Below are 15,323 nucleotides of genomic sequence, written 5' to 3'. Positions count from 1 at the left end.
CGGGGCTGGGGGCCGAGGCACGATCCCTTCCCGGCGCCCTGTGGAGGCTTTCCCTGCTTGTGCCGGCGATGCCAACTCTTCCCGTCGGCGGGAGGCGTTGCGGGAAGCAGCCCCAGACCGGCAGTGCAGAGAAGGAGGGTGGCTATGAGGACCATCTTGCCCGTACTAATTAATTGTCGGGTTTTCTACAAGATGACTCTGAGACATGCTCACATAATTCCCTCCATGTATTTTCCATGCGGGATAAAGAGGAAGTTTATCCACTGCAAGAGCCATAAAACAAGAAAGTTGTGCGGTTGAGGTGTTATTTCTTAGAGAATCACCATTACCAGTGGGGACACAACTGCCGGCGTTGGCGCTCTGGGCATGGCTGGGGTTTTGCATTCGGGCTGGGATGACACTGATGGTCAGGTGTGGAATGGGAGGCTGAATGGGAAGCAGTTTTATGTACGGAGCAGAGAGCACCTGGGGAATGACTAGCTGCTCATCTTTCTCTTTTTTGTCATGTTCTCCAATTTTGTGCTTCAAGAGTATAAAATGTTCAGGATATTTTTTAATGCTGTCTCTCTACTTTTTTATAACACGTTGTCTGTCATCATTTTTTCATCTTACGGCTCCCTTTTTTAGGATTTCCTGAAAGCCAAGATTTAAACAACTGGCTTTCTCTTTTAGGTGTCCAACTCAAATATCCTCAATTTTTCATTGAAGGGGCTTACACCTTTTCATAGAAGCAGAGCCTGGTGTGCATTTTGAGTCGTGAGGGCTGTCAAAATAATTAATCGTTCTGAAAACTTCAGGAGTATGTACAATTGTGAACTAAAATCTTTACAAGTTTAAGACAATGTTCTCTTTCATTTGCACGCTGAGTTGTAAAAATTAGAAGAATCTTGAGTTTTTGTAAGCTATAATTCAGCTACAGAACGGTCCCGTAAGTCGAGTCTCTGATGGCAGTAAAAGATGGTTCTGTGTTCAGATATTTCATACAGCGTTAAGTGAATGTTTGGGTAGGAAGATGCATTGCTTGTGTGTGTCCGTTTAGGAGTCAGACTGAAGAAGAATGAATTAAAGTGACTGACATAATGACAGCCGTCAGACAGAGAAGGGTGGGAAAAGGCACAGAAGCGGCTGAAGAGCAGCCTTCAGAGGAGAAGAATGTGAAGCCTGATGGGAAAATTCTGTCTGGTGGGTAATGGAAAGGATTGTAACATTGTGGCTTTTTAGTGATGTTTAGCTTTTGGTACCTGTCCTAAGCACAGGTTAGAACTAGGCATGTACCAAATACATTTTCATACTTGTGTATCTATCACCAGAATTAATTGGATGAGACAGAGGGCATGCAGATTACTGCATGTCCATCACACCTCTATTTTAAAATCCTAATTTAAATTGGTGAGAACAATTTTTTTCAGTTTAGTATCAGTGACACACTTTCAGATTTAATGTAGCCATTCTTAAACGAATCTCAGTTCAAATCATTGGTAGCATAAAAGGAGTTGAAGACCTGTGATGAGTTGTACTTAAATATAAGCAGATTGTACATGAAATCTGATTTTTAACTGCAAACCCTTGCTTTTTGACTATAGGACAGACTAGCTAGGTAAATTTAAAAGGGAGACATTAAGTGCCTTAATTTGAGGATCTGTTTAAGTAATACTGACAACATTTTTATTTGGATTTATAAATTTAGAGTTGGCAAAGTCTGGGGTTGTGGGTATTTTTAATTAAATTACTTTAAGGGCTGTTTTGATTTTAGATTCTAAATCTTTCTATATATTCAGTTTGGGTAGATGAAGGTCACATTGTTGCTTCCGTGCTCATAGTTGTCATCCAGCCTAGCCCTCAGTTCCATTGAATTGCATATTTAGTACCCATTATGTTGACGTCACACGCAGTATGAAATAGCCATTTCAAAGATAGGATTCCAGATCAATAAGATCCATATTAAGCCTGAAATCAACATTCAAAAAAAAAAACCAAACCCAACCACACCCAAAAACTAAAAAACCCCGGTAACTTAAGTGTAGAAAAAAGTGATTGAGCTACCTAGAAACAGAACCTTTCTTTTCCTTCATTCCATCTATAATCTTATTTTGATGTCTGCAGGAGGTCGTCTGCAGTCCAAAGCGTGACACCATTATCAAAGGCTGCTTTGGCCGTTGTTCAGTCTCTTTGTGGGTATTTAGTGAGGCTTCTGAACCTTCAGTGATATTTTTTTACAAAACCCAAGCACACCCCCAAAGAACAGGCAGCCACTTTAAGACGTGTGATGATTATTTTAATTTCGCGTTGGGATCAGTCATCCTGTATTGCCTTAATTTAAAAAGTTGCCCCGGCGGATATTTCAGTTTAGATTTACAAATCATGTATGGTACTTGTCGAGACTTACATAGGATCGTGGTGGTGTTAAACTGTAACGGCATTTTACCAATTAAGGCACACCTTATTTCACTTTTCATGTAAATAAAATACTCTGTGTTTGCTGTATGAGAAAATAAAACCCACATCCCCTTAAAGATCTCTTAAAACCAAATGCCCTGTTGTCTACAGAAGGTAAACTGTACTAGTGCAGGCAGTGTGCGAGTTTCCAAAATTCCTCTGAAGTTGAACGAGGTGTTTCACAATTACAGAGTGAAATATTTTTTTTTCTTCCAAGATCATACAGGTGGAAAGCTGTGGAACGTACTCTCAATTACTGTCGGTGGAATTGTTGCCATCTCTCTTGGACTTCTTACTTCTGTTTACGTTGCCACACTGCATGAAAATGACCTGTGGTTTTCCAATATTAAGGTAACAGTCATTTTCATAGTTTCATCAGTGCTTTCATAGAGCGTTAATATGAGTGTTGAAATTTATGTATTTATGTGTCTTGCAACTTTCTTCAAACCATAGGATATTTCATTTTTTAAAATGTAGTTTAATAAGGTGTGCTTCCCTTCCCACTGTTTTTAAATACTTGATTGTTTCTATAAATACCTTTCTCCAACTTTTGTCTAAAAACATTGCTAGACAGCTCCTGCCTGAGTTGCAGCTAGGGTTCTTCCAACCATTGATCATTATCTAGAATAGAATTTCAACAATCTACTTACACATGTTGCTCTACAATCATCTATCTCTTATCTGAAGCAATCCAAACCCAAACAAAACCAGTTAAAGTAAACAGTATGCAAAATGCTGGCACGCAGTTCTCTAATTGTATTTGTACTGTGATATTGTAATAAAGTTTAGGCACAGTCTCCTACTATTCAATACTAATTTTATATGATGTTATCCTGAATATGCAAACCTCAGAACGTATTTCAGACATTCACCGATGTAAAACCAACCATTCCCAAGATTCAAGGCTGCCTAGTTTTTTCCTAGAATCATTGCATGGGAAAATAATTCAGCTGTACACACATCTAAATTTAACCAGAGAAAAGAAAAAGGTGAGTCATTTTCTTTTTAGATGCCTCAAGTTCACTCTGTTAGGTCTGTGTATTACATTACTCAAGGAGTACATAAATTTAATTGGAATACTTGTGTTGCAATATGTCTTTCCTATACTACGCCCTTTTTCTGTCCCAGAAACACTAATGTTCCCGCAATAAAAATAGTTGGCAGTTTCAGAAACAATTGCTGTTGCATTATACATATAATACTGTTTTGCACCCACGCTCCTCTTGGAATACATAGCTAGATTTTATATATATTGAAGGTACACTGTAGGTTTGCCTCTTCCTTCCAAAAGCAAGTATTGATTAATTATACAGGTATGGTGTATTTTGAAGTACAAACAAGCGTGGACTTGAGGCAGTGTATGAGCATAACGTGCTGAACCCATACAGAGGGACACAAAGTTCCCTGAGGAAAGCAGGTCTGTAATTGCAATTAAGTTGCCCCCAGTGATGAAATGCTCATTTAATTTGGTAATTATTGATTCCATTTTAAGTAATCTAGAATGCCACTAGATACCAAAACTGAATTAAGCCCCCCTCAGATATTTTTAGTCTGGATTCTGTTGTCTCTCTAGGCTGAACCCATACAGAGGGACACAAAGTTCCCTGAGGAAAGCAGGTCTGTAATTGCAATTAAGTTGCCCCCAGTGATGAAATGCTCATTTAATTTGGTAATTATTGATTCCATTTTAAGTAATCTAGAATGCCACTAGATACCAAAACTGAATTAAGCCCCCCTCAGATATTTTTAGTCTGGATTCTGTTGTCTCTCTAGCTCTCATTTCATCCTATGATGGGTTGATACAATACCCAGTAACATTCGAGCATGGTCCATTTCAGGCAATTTGATGGAAAGATCCTAAAAAGCATTAAGTTAATCTACCAGCAGGTTAAAGGAGAAAGAGATGCAGATATTCTCTGATTTCCCATTATAACTTCTTCAGTAAGATGTGAACTCCCCCAGAGGATGCATGTGGCCACAGTGCTGATTTTAAACTGGTAAAAACAGGAAAAGCTTTAATGAGATTTCACGTTATTAGAGATAAAATAACCAGCTGTAACACAGGGCCAAAGTGATCAGGCTTCATACGTACTCCTGCTTTTTGGAACTATGTGTTCAGTAAGCATACACTGTGTATTGTATGTATGTACATACATATTATACACTGTGAAATGTATATACACATTTCACGCACACACCATCGATTTCGATTGTTTCTAAGGATATCTTCCCAGATAAAAGGCTAGAGCTCTAACTTGATGGATCAGACAGATGAAATTTATTTTGTAAACACTGGTGTCCCCAGTGAGATTCCATGGTACACTTAAAGATTTGTTCTTTAAACTATTTATTGCAGCTTGAGACCAAACAGGTATTATCCCCTGCAGGTTATTTGTAAATACAAAGAAAGTTGAGGATGAGTCAAATCTGGTCAGATTTTCTGCAATTGTCTGTCAGGTCACATTGACTGTGCTTTCACTTTGATTAACACAAAGCTTTCTAAGGATTTACTCTTAACTTCAACATAGTTAAAGCTTGTTTTCTTGCCAATATCTGCATCAGAGCATTTTGTGGCTGTGAGAATAGCAAGATCAGAAATCCAAACTGTGTATTTTGATACTCTTCCTCTTAACTAAGCAGAAAAAATACATGGATGAGATTGAGTTTAGACAAAATACTGGTTTATGCATAGCATGGGAAGAAAAAGCTACATGTCAAGTGTCTGCAAGGTTTTCTGCAAAGCTGAGACAGGGAGGCTCATCCTAACATCTGTGAAACAGTATAGACACCTCTGCGCTGCATGTATGAGTGGACACTGTAGCGTCTCTAGATGTATGCACGTGTTTTTCAGCATTTCTGAATACGCTAATCTTCTAATTACAGCATATGCCATATACTAATAAAAGACAAGAATAAAATACGCTACAAGTAGGCTTTATTTTAATGCATGCCCCAGCCCAAAACCTTGGAAGGAAGGACTGCAGTCTAATCCTTGGCATGCAATTACTACACCAAGGTTATTTTATTTTTATTAAACATTAAATATAGACTAAATGGATGCAGTACTACACATCCAGTGTTTCATTAACAAACTTATGAAACATAATAGTGCATCACCACTGCTCAGAAACATGGAAAAGAAAAATTCTATATCAGTTATATTCCATACATTTTAAATTAGGAATTTCAGTCACTCTGAATTGCCTGTAAGTAGTACAATCTTCGGGATTTTATGTTAGTGACTTCTGATATAAAAATTATATAATAATACATTATACCCTTGAACTTCATTCCTTCCAATAAGCTACATTTAGTCAGACGGTAAGAATTCATACACAAAAGAGTGTGTATGGCTACTTAATTAATTTAGTTGGACGTAATGGATGACTTGTTTTGTCTTTTCTACTTTTAGGAGAAGGTGCTCCTCAGTAGGAGGAGATCTGCGGTGTTTGTGTGACACTTGCACTAAACTGAACAGAGCTTTTACAGATACCATTTAGGTACAAAAGGGGGAGGATTTGTTCTGAAGACCCCATTGATACATGAACATCATGATTGTGTAGTTACAAAATTGTACAGTTTGCCAACTGTATTCAACCCTAAAAATGGGAAGTAAAAAGAATTGATTATGCAAAGTCACGATTCTTCACTTCTAAGTAACTGAAGTCACAACTTGCACGTACACTTGCAGTGATTGCCTTTCTGTGATTTCAATTGCAGTTCATAGAAAGCCAGTTCCGTTTTGGGTGTCTTCCAGCAGTGGTTCACCCAACTAGAAAAACTGTTTTGTGGTTGTTATACTGCTTTGTTCTATTTTGAATGTGGCTTCCAACAGCGCATTGATTTCAGCTGCTGCAGTGTGTGTGAATCCTGTTATTTGCTAATAAATATGCCTGCTATTATAAATTTGCCACAGTCATTAGGAAAAGATGCAAAATTGTTTTCTTATCAGAAAAACTGAAAATGCAGATATTGAAGGGTGCTATGAAAGAGGTACATGATTTGTTTTCTTTCTTTTATTCCAAGACTTCTGAAAGAACCATCTAAAATAAAAGAGAACGTCCAATATCATGTCATGTAGTCAGAAGCTGTGTTTGTGTACGCTTCCAGCAGAGATCACAGAAGGTTATAATCACTTCTCTTGACCAAACATTTTTGAATAAAAAAGTTTGTATCTCATCTCATGTACTTTGAAACAACAAAGATTTCTGTTTATGATGGTGAAAGCTAAAACAGATTCCTTATCCAAAAATCCTTTCTCAGTTTTCTGAAAACTTTCTGGCACGACACACATAAAATGGGCAGTCTATTTCCAGTGATTTTCAATAGTAGTTTAGTGACTGCTCTTCGGGTGTTTTTTGGGAATGGGATCTGCTATGAAAATAACAACACGGGAGGGGTGAGGAGAGAATCTCGTCACCTCTCCTGTCAGCTGCTGTATTGGTTGTTCAGATGCAAACTCTGAAGAAACTTGGAACAGGACTGAGCCAAGGCTCAGTAGCCAATTAATACTGTAACACCAACAGGTAAACTTCAGAGCTTTCGTTTGTTCTGTGTTCCTCCTGAGTAAGCATTCAGACTACTGCCGTTGAATTCTCCTCTAATAAAATTGCTGCTTGCAAGAAGTCAGGAATAAAAATATAAAATTTTAAAGACATGCAGGGTAAGAACCCTGGGACTCCTTCTCTGAAGTGCTTATATTTTCCCTTTTCACATTTTGAATATAAAAGAAAGATGGAAAAAAAGTGAGGAAACAGCCAGCTAATTAGCACTTTACAAAGGGAATGCGTAAGGCATGAAGAGAAGGAGGGCAGGGCAGTACTTTGGTTGGGTTGCTAAGAGTACTTTTACTCTGGATAAAAAGTCTGATCTAAGTAGGACCCATGCCATTCTGACAGATGGGCGTGAGGTTAACCAGCCAAGAGACCATGTACAAGGATCACGTAGGTTTGCTGGAGGCGTGATTCTCACCCGGGAGCACTGATAGCAGCTGTCTGTGTTGAGTTTCCACTGAATGGTTGAGATGATTTTCACATCTTTCCGATCTTAAATTGAACAACTGAAAAATATTTTCAATTATACAAATTGTGGTTTAGCTTTGTCAAAAAAGAAAAATTGAAGCTTTGCTTAATGCTCTTCATTTATAGAAAAACACAACTCGGACTTCGGCTGCTTGCTCACTGTTCTAAATGACTTGATGAAGGAGTTTGAGGAAACCTAAGCGCTAAAATTTTGCTCTGCCCTTGAGGGGAAGTCTTTTGTATTTTGTTTTGAATGCTTAATATTATTAGGACACAATTGCATAAATTGAAATCATATGTCACTCTATTCGTATCCTGGAGGATAGTGTTCTGGTTTCTTCCTTCTAATAGTGCTAACTTCTTTGTTAAACGCTCAAATTGAATATACAGAAAGATAAACATGTGCTGTTACAATGCTTACCCATAAGTCTGTATGTTTTTATTGACATGGAATACTAGGAAAAGTATAAATTGCTGTAGAACTGGGAAAGTATTGTGAGCGAATAAAACAGATGTTATCTTAGCATGAAACAGATGTAAAACTCACTAGTGTTTGTCTCATAAAGTATGGCATTTGGTTGAATACAGCTGGTGCCAGGATTACAAATTAATCATGTTTGAATGCATTTTTGCTAATTAGATCCCCCTCTGTGACTACTCTCTCCCCCTTAATAAATTCCAAATGTTAACATTCCTCTCTTTTTTTTCTTCTTTTTTTTTTTTTTTTAATGAGCACTTAGAATCAGCCACTTTTTGGTATTAGAAAACTTTCCAGTAGTGATAAATTTGGAAGTAGAGCTCGTTCAAAATCCAGCATTCTCATTTTGCTAAGTGTGTGGCAGTTAGTATTTAGTGCCAGTGTCAGTTTCTTCTGCTGGTATTACAATGATTTGTGTGTCGTAGAGCAGCTGGAGAGTTTAATTGTGAACTTACATTGAATTAGATGCGGCTTTATCTGTTGATTTTTTTCTCAGACCAGACCTAATATCAGTTTAGTTTGTCAGCAATTGACTTCAATAAAACACATGTTTTGAGATGAGATTCTATACTGGGCAGTAGAGGAGGGAGGAACATGATCTTTTATCTAGCTTTATGTTAGCTCTGAGGTGGCATTGATTCTGTTCCAGCAAAAGAGATGGGACTGTATACGAAAGATGAAAGTCTTGGGATTCTGTGCAGGTTTGCATTAACCAGAATGGCATTCATAAAAATGGCAAAACAGTAACATTCTTCTCGTTTGGTAATGTTTTCTTGTCTTGTCAAGGAAACTGAATTAGTAAAATTATTTTTAGAAATTTCAGTTAAATTTCTTAATGACTTGCATACGCCACGTACAGGAATCTCACTGGATTTTCAAATGTGGATATAAACCTTTTCTAACTTAGTGCTTATGAGAGACACTTGCTGGGATGTTTTTATAGAAGCTACTAAAAGGATCACTAATAACAAAACAGTTTTGTATAAGATGCCTATTATTTTTTTCAGATTGGTTGTCCATGTGGTCTTGTTTAAATGTGGTTGCCCAAGGCTCATAATTTGTTAAATTTCATTAGGTCTTCACACCAAACGAGTGAACAAAAGGAGGTGAATTCCAAAGCAAAGATCCTGTGCTGAGAGAAGTTTTCTCTAGGAGAGCTTTCGTGTCTTACCAGACTCCAGCTGCTGCAGTATCAGCCAAGAAAAAGGCATAGTTTGAAGTGTACTTGGTTTAAATAATTTGATCATTTGAAAAATAATTTTACCTACACCTGAGAACAATTAAAGAATCGCTTTTCCTTTAACCTGTCATGTCAGTATGAGTGATGAACAGCTGGCTTCCTGCTTCCACATAAGAAGTGGGCAGCAGCGTTCTCTGCCAGCTGAACAATTGGAGTGCCATTATGGTTGCAGTCCCAAGTATAGCACACTAAATTAACTGAGCCTTAAGGTGGCAAAGCCGGGGAACACTATGGGATATCTACATCTGGAAGAAAAGGTTAAATGCATGGAGCAAGCATATGCAGTTTTAAATTCAAGCTGTTGGCCACTGCACCTAGTTAAACATTGAGTATTACAGTGAAAACAGTAAAAGATCCAAAATGTTTCCAAACAGCCTATCAGAATCACAAAAGGCATACACGTTTCCCCGGTTAACAGAGACAAATGACTTCACCTGGCACCTCTGCCGTTTGCCTTCCACCCTAATTTGCCCATGTATTTTACCTTTATTTGAACGAAGTTGCACAGAATGTGCAAACCCAAAGAGTCAAGCCGCTGTGTAAGTCCGTTTCCCTGGTGCAGCAAGAATCTGAGTTGAAGGCAGCTTCATATAGTTGTGAAAAGCAAATGGAAAGTGGATTTACTATTGAACTTTCACTTGCAGGAAGTGGAAAGAGAAATCTCATTCAGAACAGAATGTGGACTTTATTATTCCTACTACAAACAGATGATTCAGGCTGCTTCCATCCAGCAAGGTATTGTAAACTGTAAAGTAAGTTTTACTTCGTGTCGCCAGCTGACCGTTTTTAGTATTTTTTCAAATGTTGCTGAGAACAAGCAATACCATGTCTGTGAAAGACAGTGTAACAACTGTGCTGGAGACAGCTTTATTCTGCTCATACGTCAGGGAGCCACGAAGTTCTGGACATAATAAATTTCACAGTGATACATCAGTTTCTGAAGGCAATCACTTTGTGGGACAGCTTTCATACCTGTTGAGGTTTCAGCCTTGCTGGCTAATTCATTATATTAGTTTCATTTTTATTCTTCTTATGTTGAATCTGAATTATGAGCCATTTTTGGAAAGGGGCAATTTTTTCGCTGTATGCCTGGACAGTGACACAGTGAGGAGCTTCCAAGGCAACCATGTACAATGATGGGGTTTTCTGTGACCGTCTCATGTTTTCTAGATAGTTAACTGTTGGTCCCTAGCAATTTTTGTTTCACTACACATTTGTCAATAGTAACATCAGCTTGTGTTCAAAGTAGTGACAAGAATGGTTCTCAAGATCCAGTATGTACCACAGATTCTATGCTAGGAATGTCAGTGTAAAAATAAATGCTTTGTACATTACTAAGTATGTAGTGCTTGAATTAGCGCTCTGAGTCACATTCGACGCAGGGAAGCTGAAGACCTCAGAAGGTCATGTTCATTCAGAGGTAATGTGATCTGAATCCTTGACTCAAAGTTCGCAGGTTTTGATGAAAGATCCTAAAGTACCTTTGAAAAAGTTATTCACTGTTCAAATGAACATGGAGGGGGGAAATGACAATCTCCTATTTCAATTTCTCTTTATCGTTAAGGTTTACATGATTTAGTATATGACAATAAAACTGAATCTGTGAGGACAATTAACATACTTGAAAGAATGAATGTTTACCAGGAGGTGTTTCTCAGCATTCTGTATAGGATTCTTCCAATTCAGGTAGGCATTTATTTATGGCTTTAGATTGTAAGTGCATTATGAAGATTGCGCAGTGAACCGTAGCTCCCTTTTTTAGTTATTTCTAATTAGAAACATTCCTGATAGCTTTTTAAAGCAAAACCTAATTCACGTTAAGTACAGTCGTGTCCCCCCATGAGTGTTTTTATGTCAACATCAGTGTTCTTGTGTTTTACAGCAATACCTAGAGCCCGTTTATTTTTATATCTACACTTTGTTTGGACTTCAGGCAGTATATGTCATTGCTCTGTATGTAACAAGCTGGCTTCTTAGTGGAACATGGCTTTCAGGGTTGTTGGCAGCTTGCTGGTATATTACAAACAGGTAAGTGAGATTAAACATTTGCTCTTTCTAAAATTTAACCTCATTTCAAAGGTAAGGCATTAAACCTTTGCATGCATGATTAATTGGACAAAAAAAAAACCCCAAACTGTAAGGCTTCTCTCCAGATTAGCCAGAAAATGGGAAAAAATATTTAAATAAAACAAAATAATTAGAAAATAATCAGAAATGAGCTGACATTGCAGAACAGGATGTTAAAGTTTCAGTAAGTGTGAGTAGAAAATTTGGGCTTCAATTAGTCTCTGAAGGTGGACTGCATCTTTTAGATATGCCTGGGTCTCCAGATGATGTACCCTGTCTTCTCCAGCCTAGAATCCCTTAGGTGTTAAAGATACCTGCATATATGTCCTTGAGGTCTCTCCACCACCCAACTCCCAACCTGCAGGGGTTCCTTCAGCAACCCGAGATCATGAGAAGTTCAGCTTCTCTGTTCACTTATTCCTGTAGACATCTCCTGCACTAAGTGGGGGGAGCAAACATGGTAATTGAGCTGTTCTAGTGCTTTGTCACTTGAATTCTAAGTTTGGAGAGAGAATCTAAAGAACAGATATTATGGAGCTGAGAGCAGTGACATAGGCTGTTATCTGTAAATGAATCAAGAAAATAAAAGTGCAGTGTCACTTCTGCCCAAAACTGAAGAGGTTTTATCTGCAACCATGTCCATTACAGAGTAATTATAGATAGACAGTGGTAAAACGTTTCTTTCTCCAAAGATGGAGAAAGTAAGTAAAAAATACATGCAATGTACATGTTCACGTGTTTATTTCATGAACTCATATTTTCCATTTACACAATGTTTGGAGCAGATTTGTTTGATCTATCTGATAATTTGTGAACAGTGGAAGCTTGTTATCTGTTATGCAAATAGCATCAGTACGTGGGATTGATTTGGATAAAGACTTTCTGCCCAGATTATGTACATCTGAGACTACCGAGTAACTTCATTTTAGACATGCTTTTCATCCACCTAAGCATGTCTCAGATGTGTTGCTTACTGTCCTTTTTAGCAAACATTTCCTCTACACAAGAAAAAGGGGGTTATTTTTTGGTTTTAACTTTTAATTCAGGTTTTGTCAATGACTGCCCTTTGGGGAACTTTACTAACTTCCATCACATACTTTTTGTCTTAGAATATTCAGAACTTGACCAGAGATTCCCAACCAGTTTAGCAGTATTCAAATCCAATGCACTGGGATGACAGTGAAGAAATCGATGTCTGTTTATTCATATATGTGCTTTTTGCAAGTCAAAAAATGAAGTAAAATGACCTGTAATGTGAAAACTCTACATGCTGGATTTGAGGAGTGGTTTTGTTTGGGGGTTTGTTTGTTCATATTTAAATTATCCAAGCTGTGCTTCATAAGTAGGATTTAATCCATAATAAAAGTTTTTTAACAGTAAGTGAAGCTAAAATACAACATTTGAAGTACAGAAACAGTGGATGACTTGCAGAACCCTCATAATAAAGTTGTTTCAGAGCCAGGCATGTTAAAAGAGCTAGAGAGTAGAGCCTCCATTTTTATCCATTAGTAGTTCAAGTACCACGAAGATGCCTGTCATTGCAACCTCTCTGTTACCAAGTTGATGTTTTGTTTGCTTTAACATTATGAAACTCTGTTTGGTTTGTACAGAATAGATACTACAAGAGTAGAATTCACCATTCCTTTAAGAGAGAACTGGGCACTCCCATTCTTTGCTGTTCAAATAGCAGCCATCACATACCTACTCAGAACTCATTTACAGCCTGTTCAAGAAGTGAGTATTTTTAACAAGTATAACACAGTAAAATTAGTATCAGAAAACTGTCTATAAAACTTAGGACAAAATACTTAATAAGTGTTGATAGCAGTGGATATATACACATACACATCACTTAAAACATTGAAAACAATCATGAGCCTTCTGTTAAGGTAGATGTAGTTGACATGCGGAGGAATACATATGCTCAGCACTGAGAAGAAATAAAGGAAAGATCTAAAGAGTACAAGACAACAGTACTGTGTGTTTCAGAAAACATGAGAGTAAAGCAAAGTGGGTGGGAGAAAAGCTTGTAGAGCACCAGGATTAAAGATTTTGATTTTATTTGTTTTACAAATTTAAGTTTTTCCTGATCTGCAGGAATAAAAGCAGATTAGTGATACAGTTTCTTTGACAAACAGTTCTTAAATTATTACCTCTCAATTTGATAAAATAACTGCTATTTATAGCATAGTAAAACACATACGGCATGCTTATCTGTGGGCTGAAACTACCTGAGATCTCAGCATTTTCTTGCAAATGGTATTACAGGGGTAAAATACAGGCATAAATACAAGAACCTGTAACTCTAAAAAATGTTCATTATCCTCCAAGCAGTTACTGCAGTTAGGAAACTCAGTGTTTTTAAAATGGATTTAAAATAAAACCAAATTAAGGTGGATTTTTGTTTGGTTTTGTTGGGTGTTTTGTCTGTTTGTTTAATGAAGGAAACTATGCAGTTAAAGAAAATTTTCTTCCCTCCTTCCAGAGATTGACACTTATGGCTGTATTCATAGCAACATTTCTCTTTAGCCTGACGTGGCAATTCAATCAGTTTATGATGCTGATACAAGCATTGGCATTATTCATACTGGACTGCTTTGACATTCTTCCCACAGCAAAGGTAAGGTTATGTTTGGAAATAACTAAATTTATGTTCTTTTCTATCCTAAAGCTAACTGTTTTGGAGGTATTTTACTGACCTGGATGCCCGAAGAAATACCGATTATACACTGTGCTGCTTTGTGCTTTTAAGTAATCACAGTGTATGTACTGCAAGTGTAAATACGAATAATCAGTCTGATTTTTTTCATCTGGTTTTATTTCATGTCTGTTGTTTAATTTTTGTCTAGTTCTGTTTAGACACAGCCATGTTTTCGCACTATTAAGGGATTATTTTGAAGGCCATCAGAACAGTTATCTATTGCCACAGCTTAAGCTTGTCCTCTGGAAGTGGCCAGGAAAAAAAAGGTAGCACAAGAAACCTTTGCCTAAGCTGAAGTTAGGTGCAGGCACTGTATAGCACAGAGAGGAGGAAGGAGATTGCTCAAGAGCAGCAGTTTTCTTTTGCAGCACTGAAATTCGCCAGGAAAACCACTGTCGCTGCTATGTTGCTGAAGGGAATGAGGCAAAAAGTAAAACGATGTTACCAAAAAGACAAGGGAGCATTTACAGTCCCTTGTAGGAATTAGGAATGTGCTGTAGAAGATGAAAACAGAAACACTTCTTTGACTAAAAAAAATACAAAACATCTTCCAAATACTAAGTAACGAATATTTTCCTCACTCTGCAGTTGTTTATCTGCTTTATTATAACATCAGGCTTCCATAGGCATAAAATAGGTATAAAATATTAACCTAACTAGCTCAGGACATAAATATAGAAAGGACATAGTAATGGCTTTAAGTGTAATGATGCAGTGCAAGATGATATATTTGCTGTTGAAATAAATTCTAAAACATATTCCAAGAAAAGAAGCTACGACTGTAAAGTCTTGTAGACATAAAAATCTCATTATTGTTCCAGGTTACATGGCTCTATGTCATTCAGATTTCTGGATTACTGCTAGTCTGTGTCCTACAGTTCTTTAATTCCATGATTCTTGGATCATTACTTATAAGTTTTAATGTTTCTGTGTTGATAGCAAGAACAATCCAGGTAGGTACTGAAATATTTTTGTATTACTCAATAAAGAATGTGATATAGGTAAATGAGTCATTTAGATGCATTATAATATTAAATTACTAATAGTAATTAGAGGAATTACTGTAGCATAAAGCAAAAAAATATTGCATGATTAAATAATGAATTCAATTATACTAACTACAGCATAACCAAGCACATCAGACACCGTAATTCTGTGATTGCTATTAACATTTATGATTGTGCAAGCTGCAGTTTGTATCCTGCAAGCAGGACTTGTCTTGGATTTATGGATTTGCCTCCAACCAAGTATGCTGTGAGAACTAAGCACATGTCAGATTCAGCTTATTGAAAAGTATTGTTTCTTTCAAAGGTATTTTTTTCTGTATTTAGGGTTCTCTTTTTTTTCTGTTGCTGGCACTGGTGACAGCTTCTAACCAGC

At 37.2% G+C, this 15,323-nt stretch overlaps 1 protein-coding gene across 1 annotated transcript in view; it reads left to right on the top strand.

Moving 5' to 3' along the window:
* Positions 1-1,079: 1,079 nt before the first annotated feature.
* DPY19L3 (dpy-19-like 3 (C. elegans)) overlaps positions 1,080-15,323 on the top strand; it is a 29,984-nt gene continuing 15,740 nt past the window's right edge. The window contains exons 1-8 of the mRNA XM_010157621.1: positions 1,080-1,182; positions 2,654-2,787; positions 9,820-9,910; positions 10,740-10,861; positions 11,058-11,203; positions 12,853-12,976; positions 13,728-13,862; positions 14,765-14,896. Of these exons, the coding sequence (XP_010155923.1) occupies positions 1,080-1,182; positions 2,654-2,787; positions 9,820-9,910; positions 10,740-10,861; positions 11,058-11,203; positions 12,853-12,976; positions 13,728-13,862; positions 14,765-14,896 (987 nt within the window). The remainder of the gene's footprint in view (positions 1,183-2,653; positions 2,788-9,819; positions 9,911-10,739; positions 10,862-11,057; positions 11,204-12,852; positions 12,977-13,727; positions 13,863-14,764; positions 14,897-15,323) is intronic.

Source organism: Eurypyga helias, unplaced genomic scaffold (assembly GCF_000690775.1).
Source record: "Eurypyga helias isolate BGI_N326 unplaced genomic scaffold, ASM69077v1 scaffold28328, whole genome shotgun sequence".
NCBI classification, from domain to species: domain Eukaryota; kingdom Metazoa; phylum Chordata; class Aves; order Eurypygiformes; family Eurypygidae; genus Eurypyga; species Eurypyga helias.
This window is presented reverse-complemented; position numbering and strand designations above follow the sequence as displayed.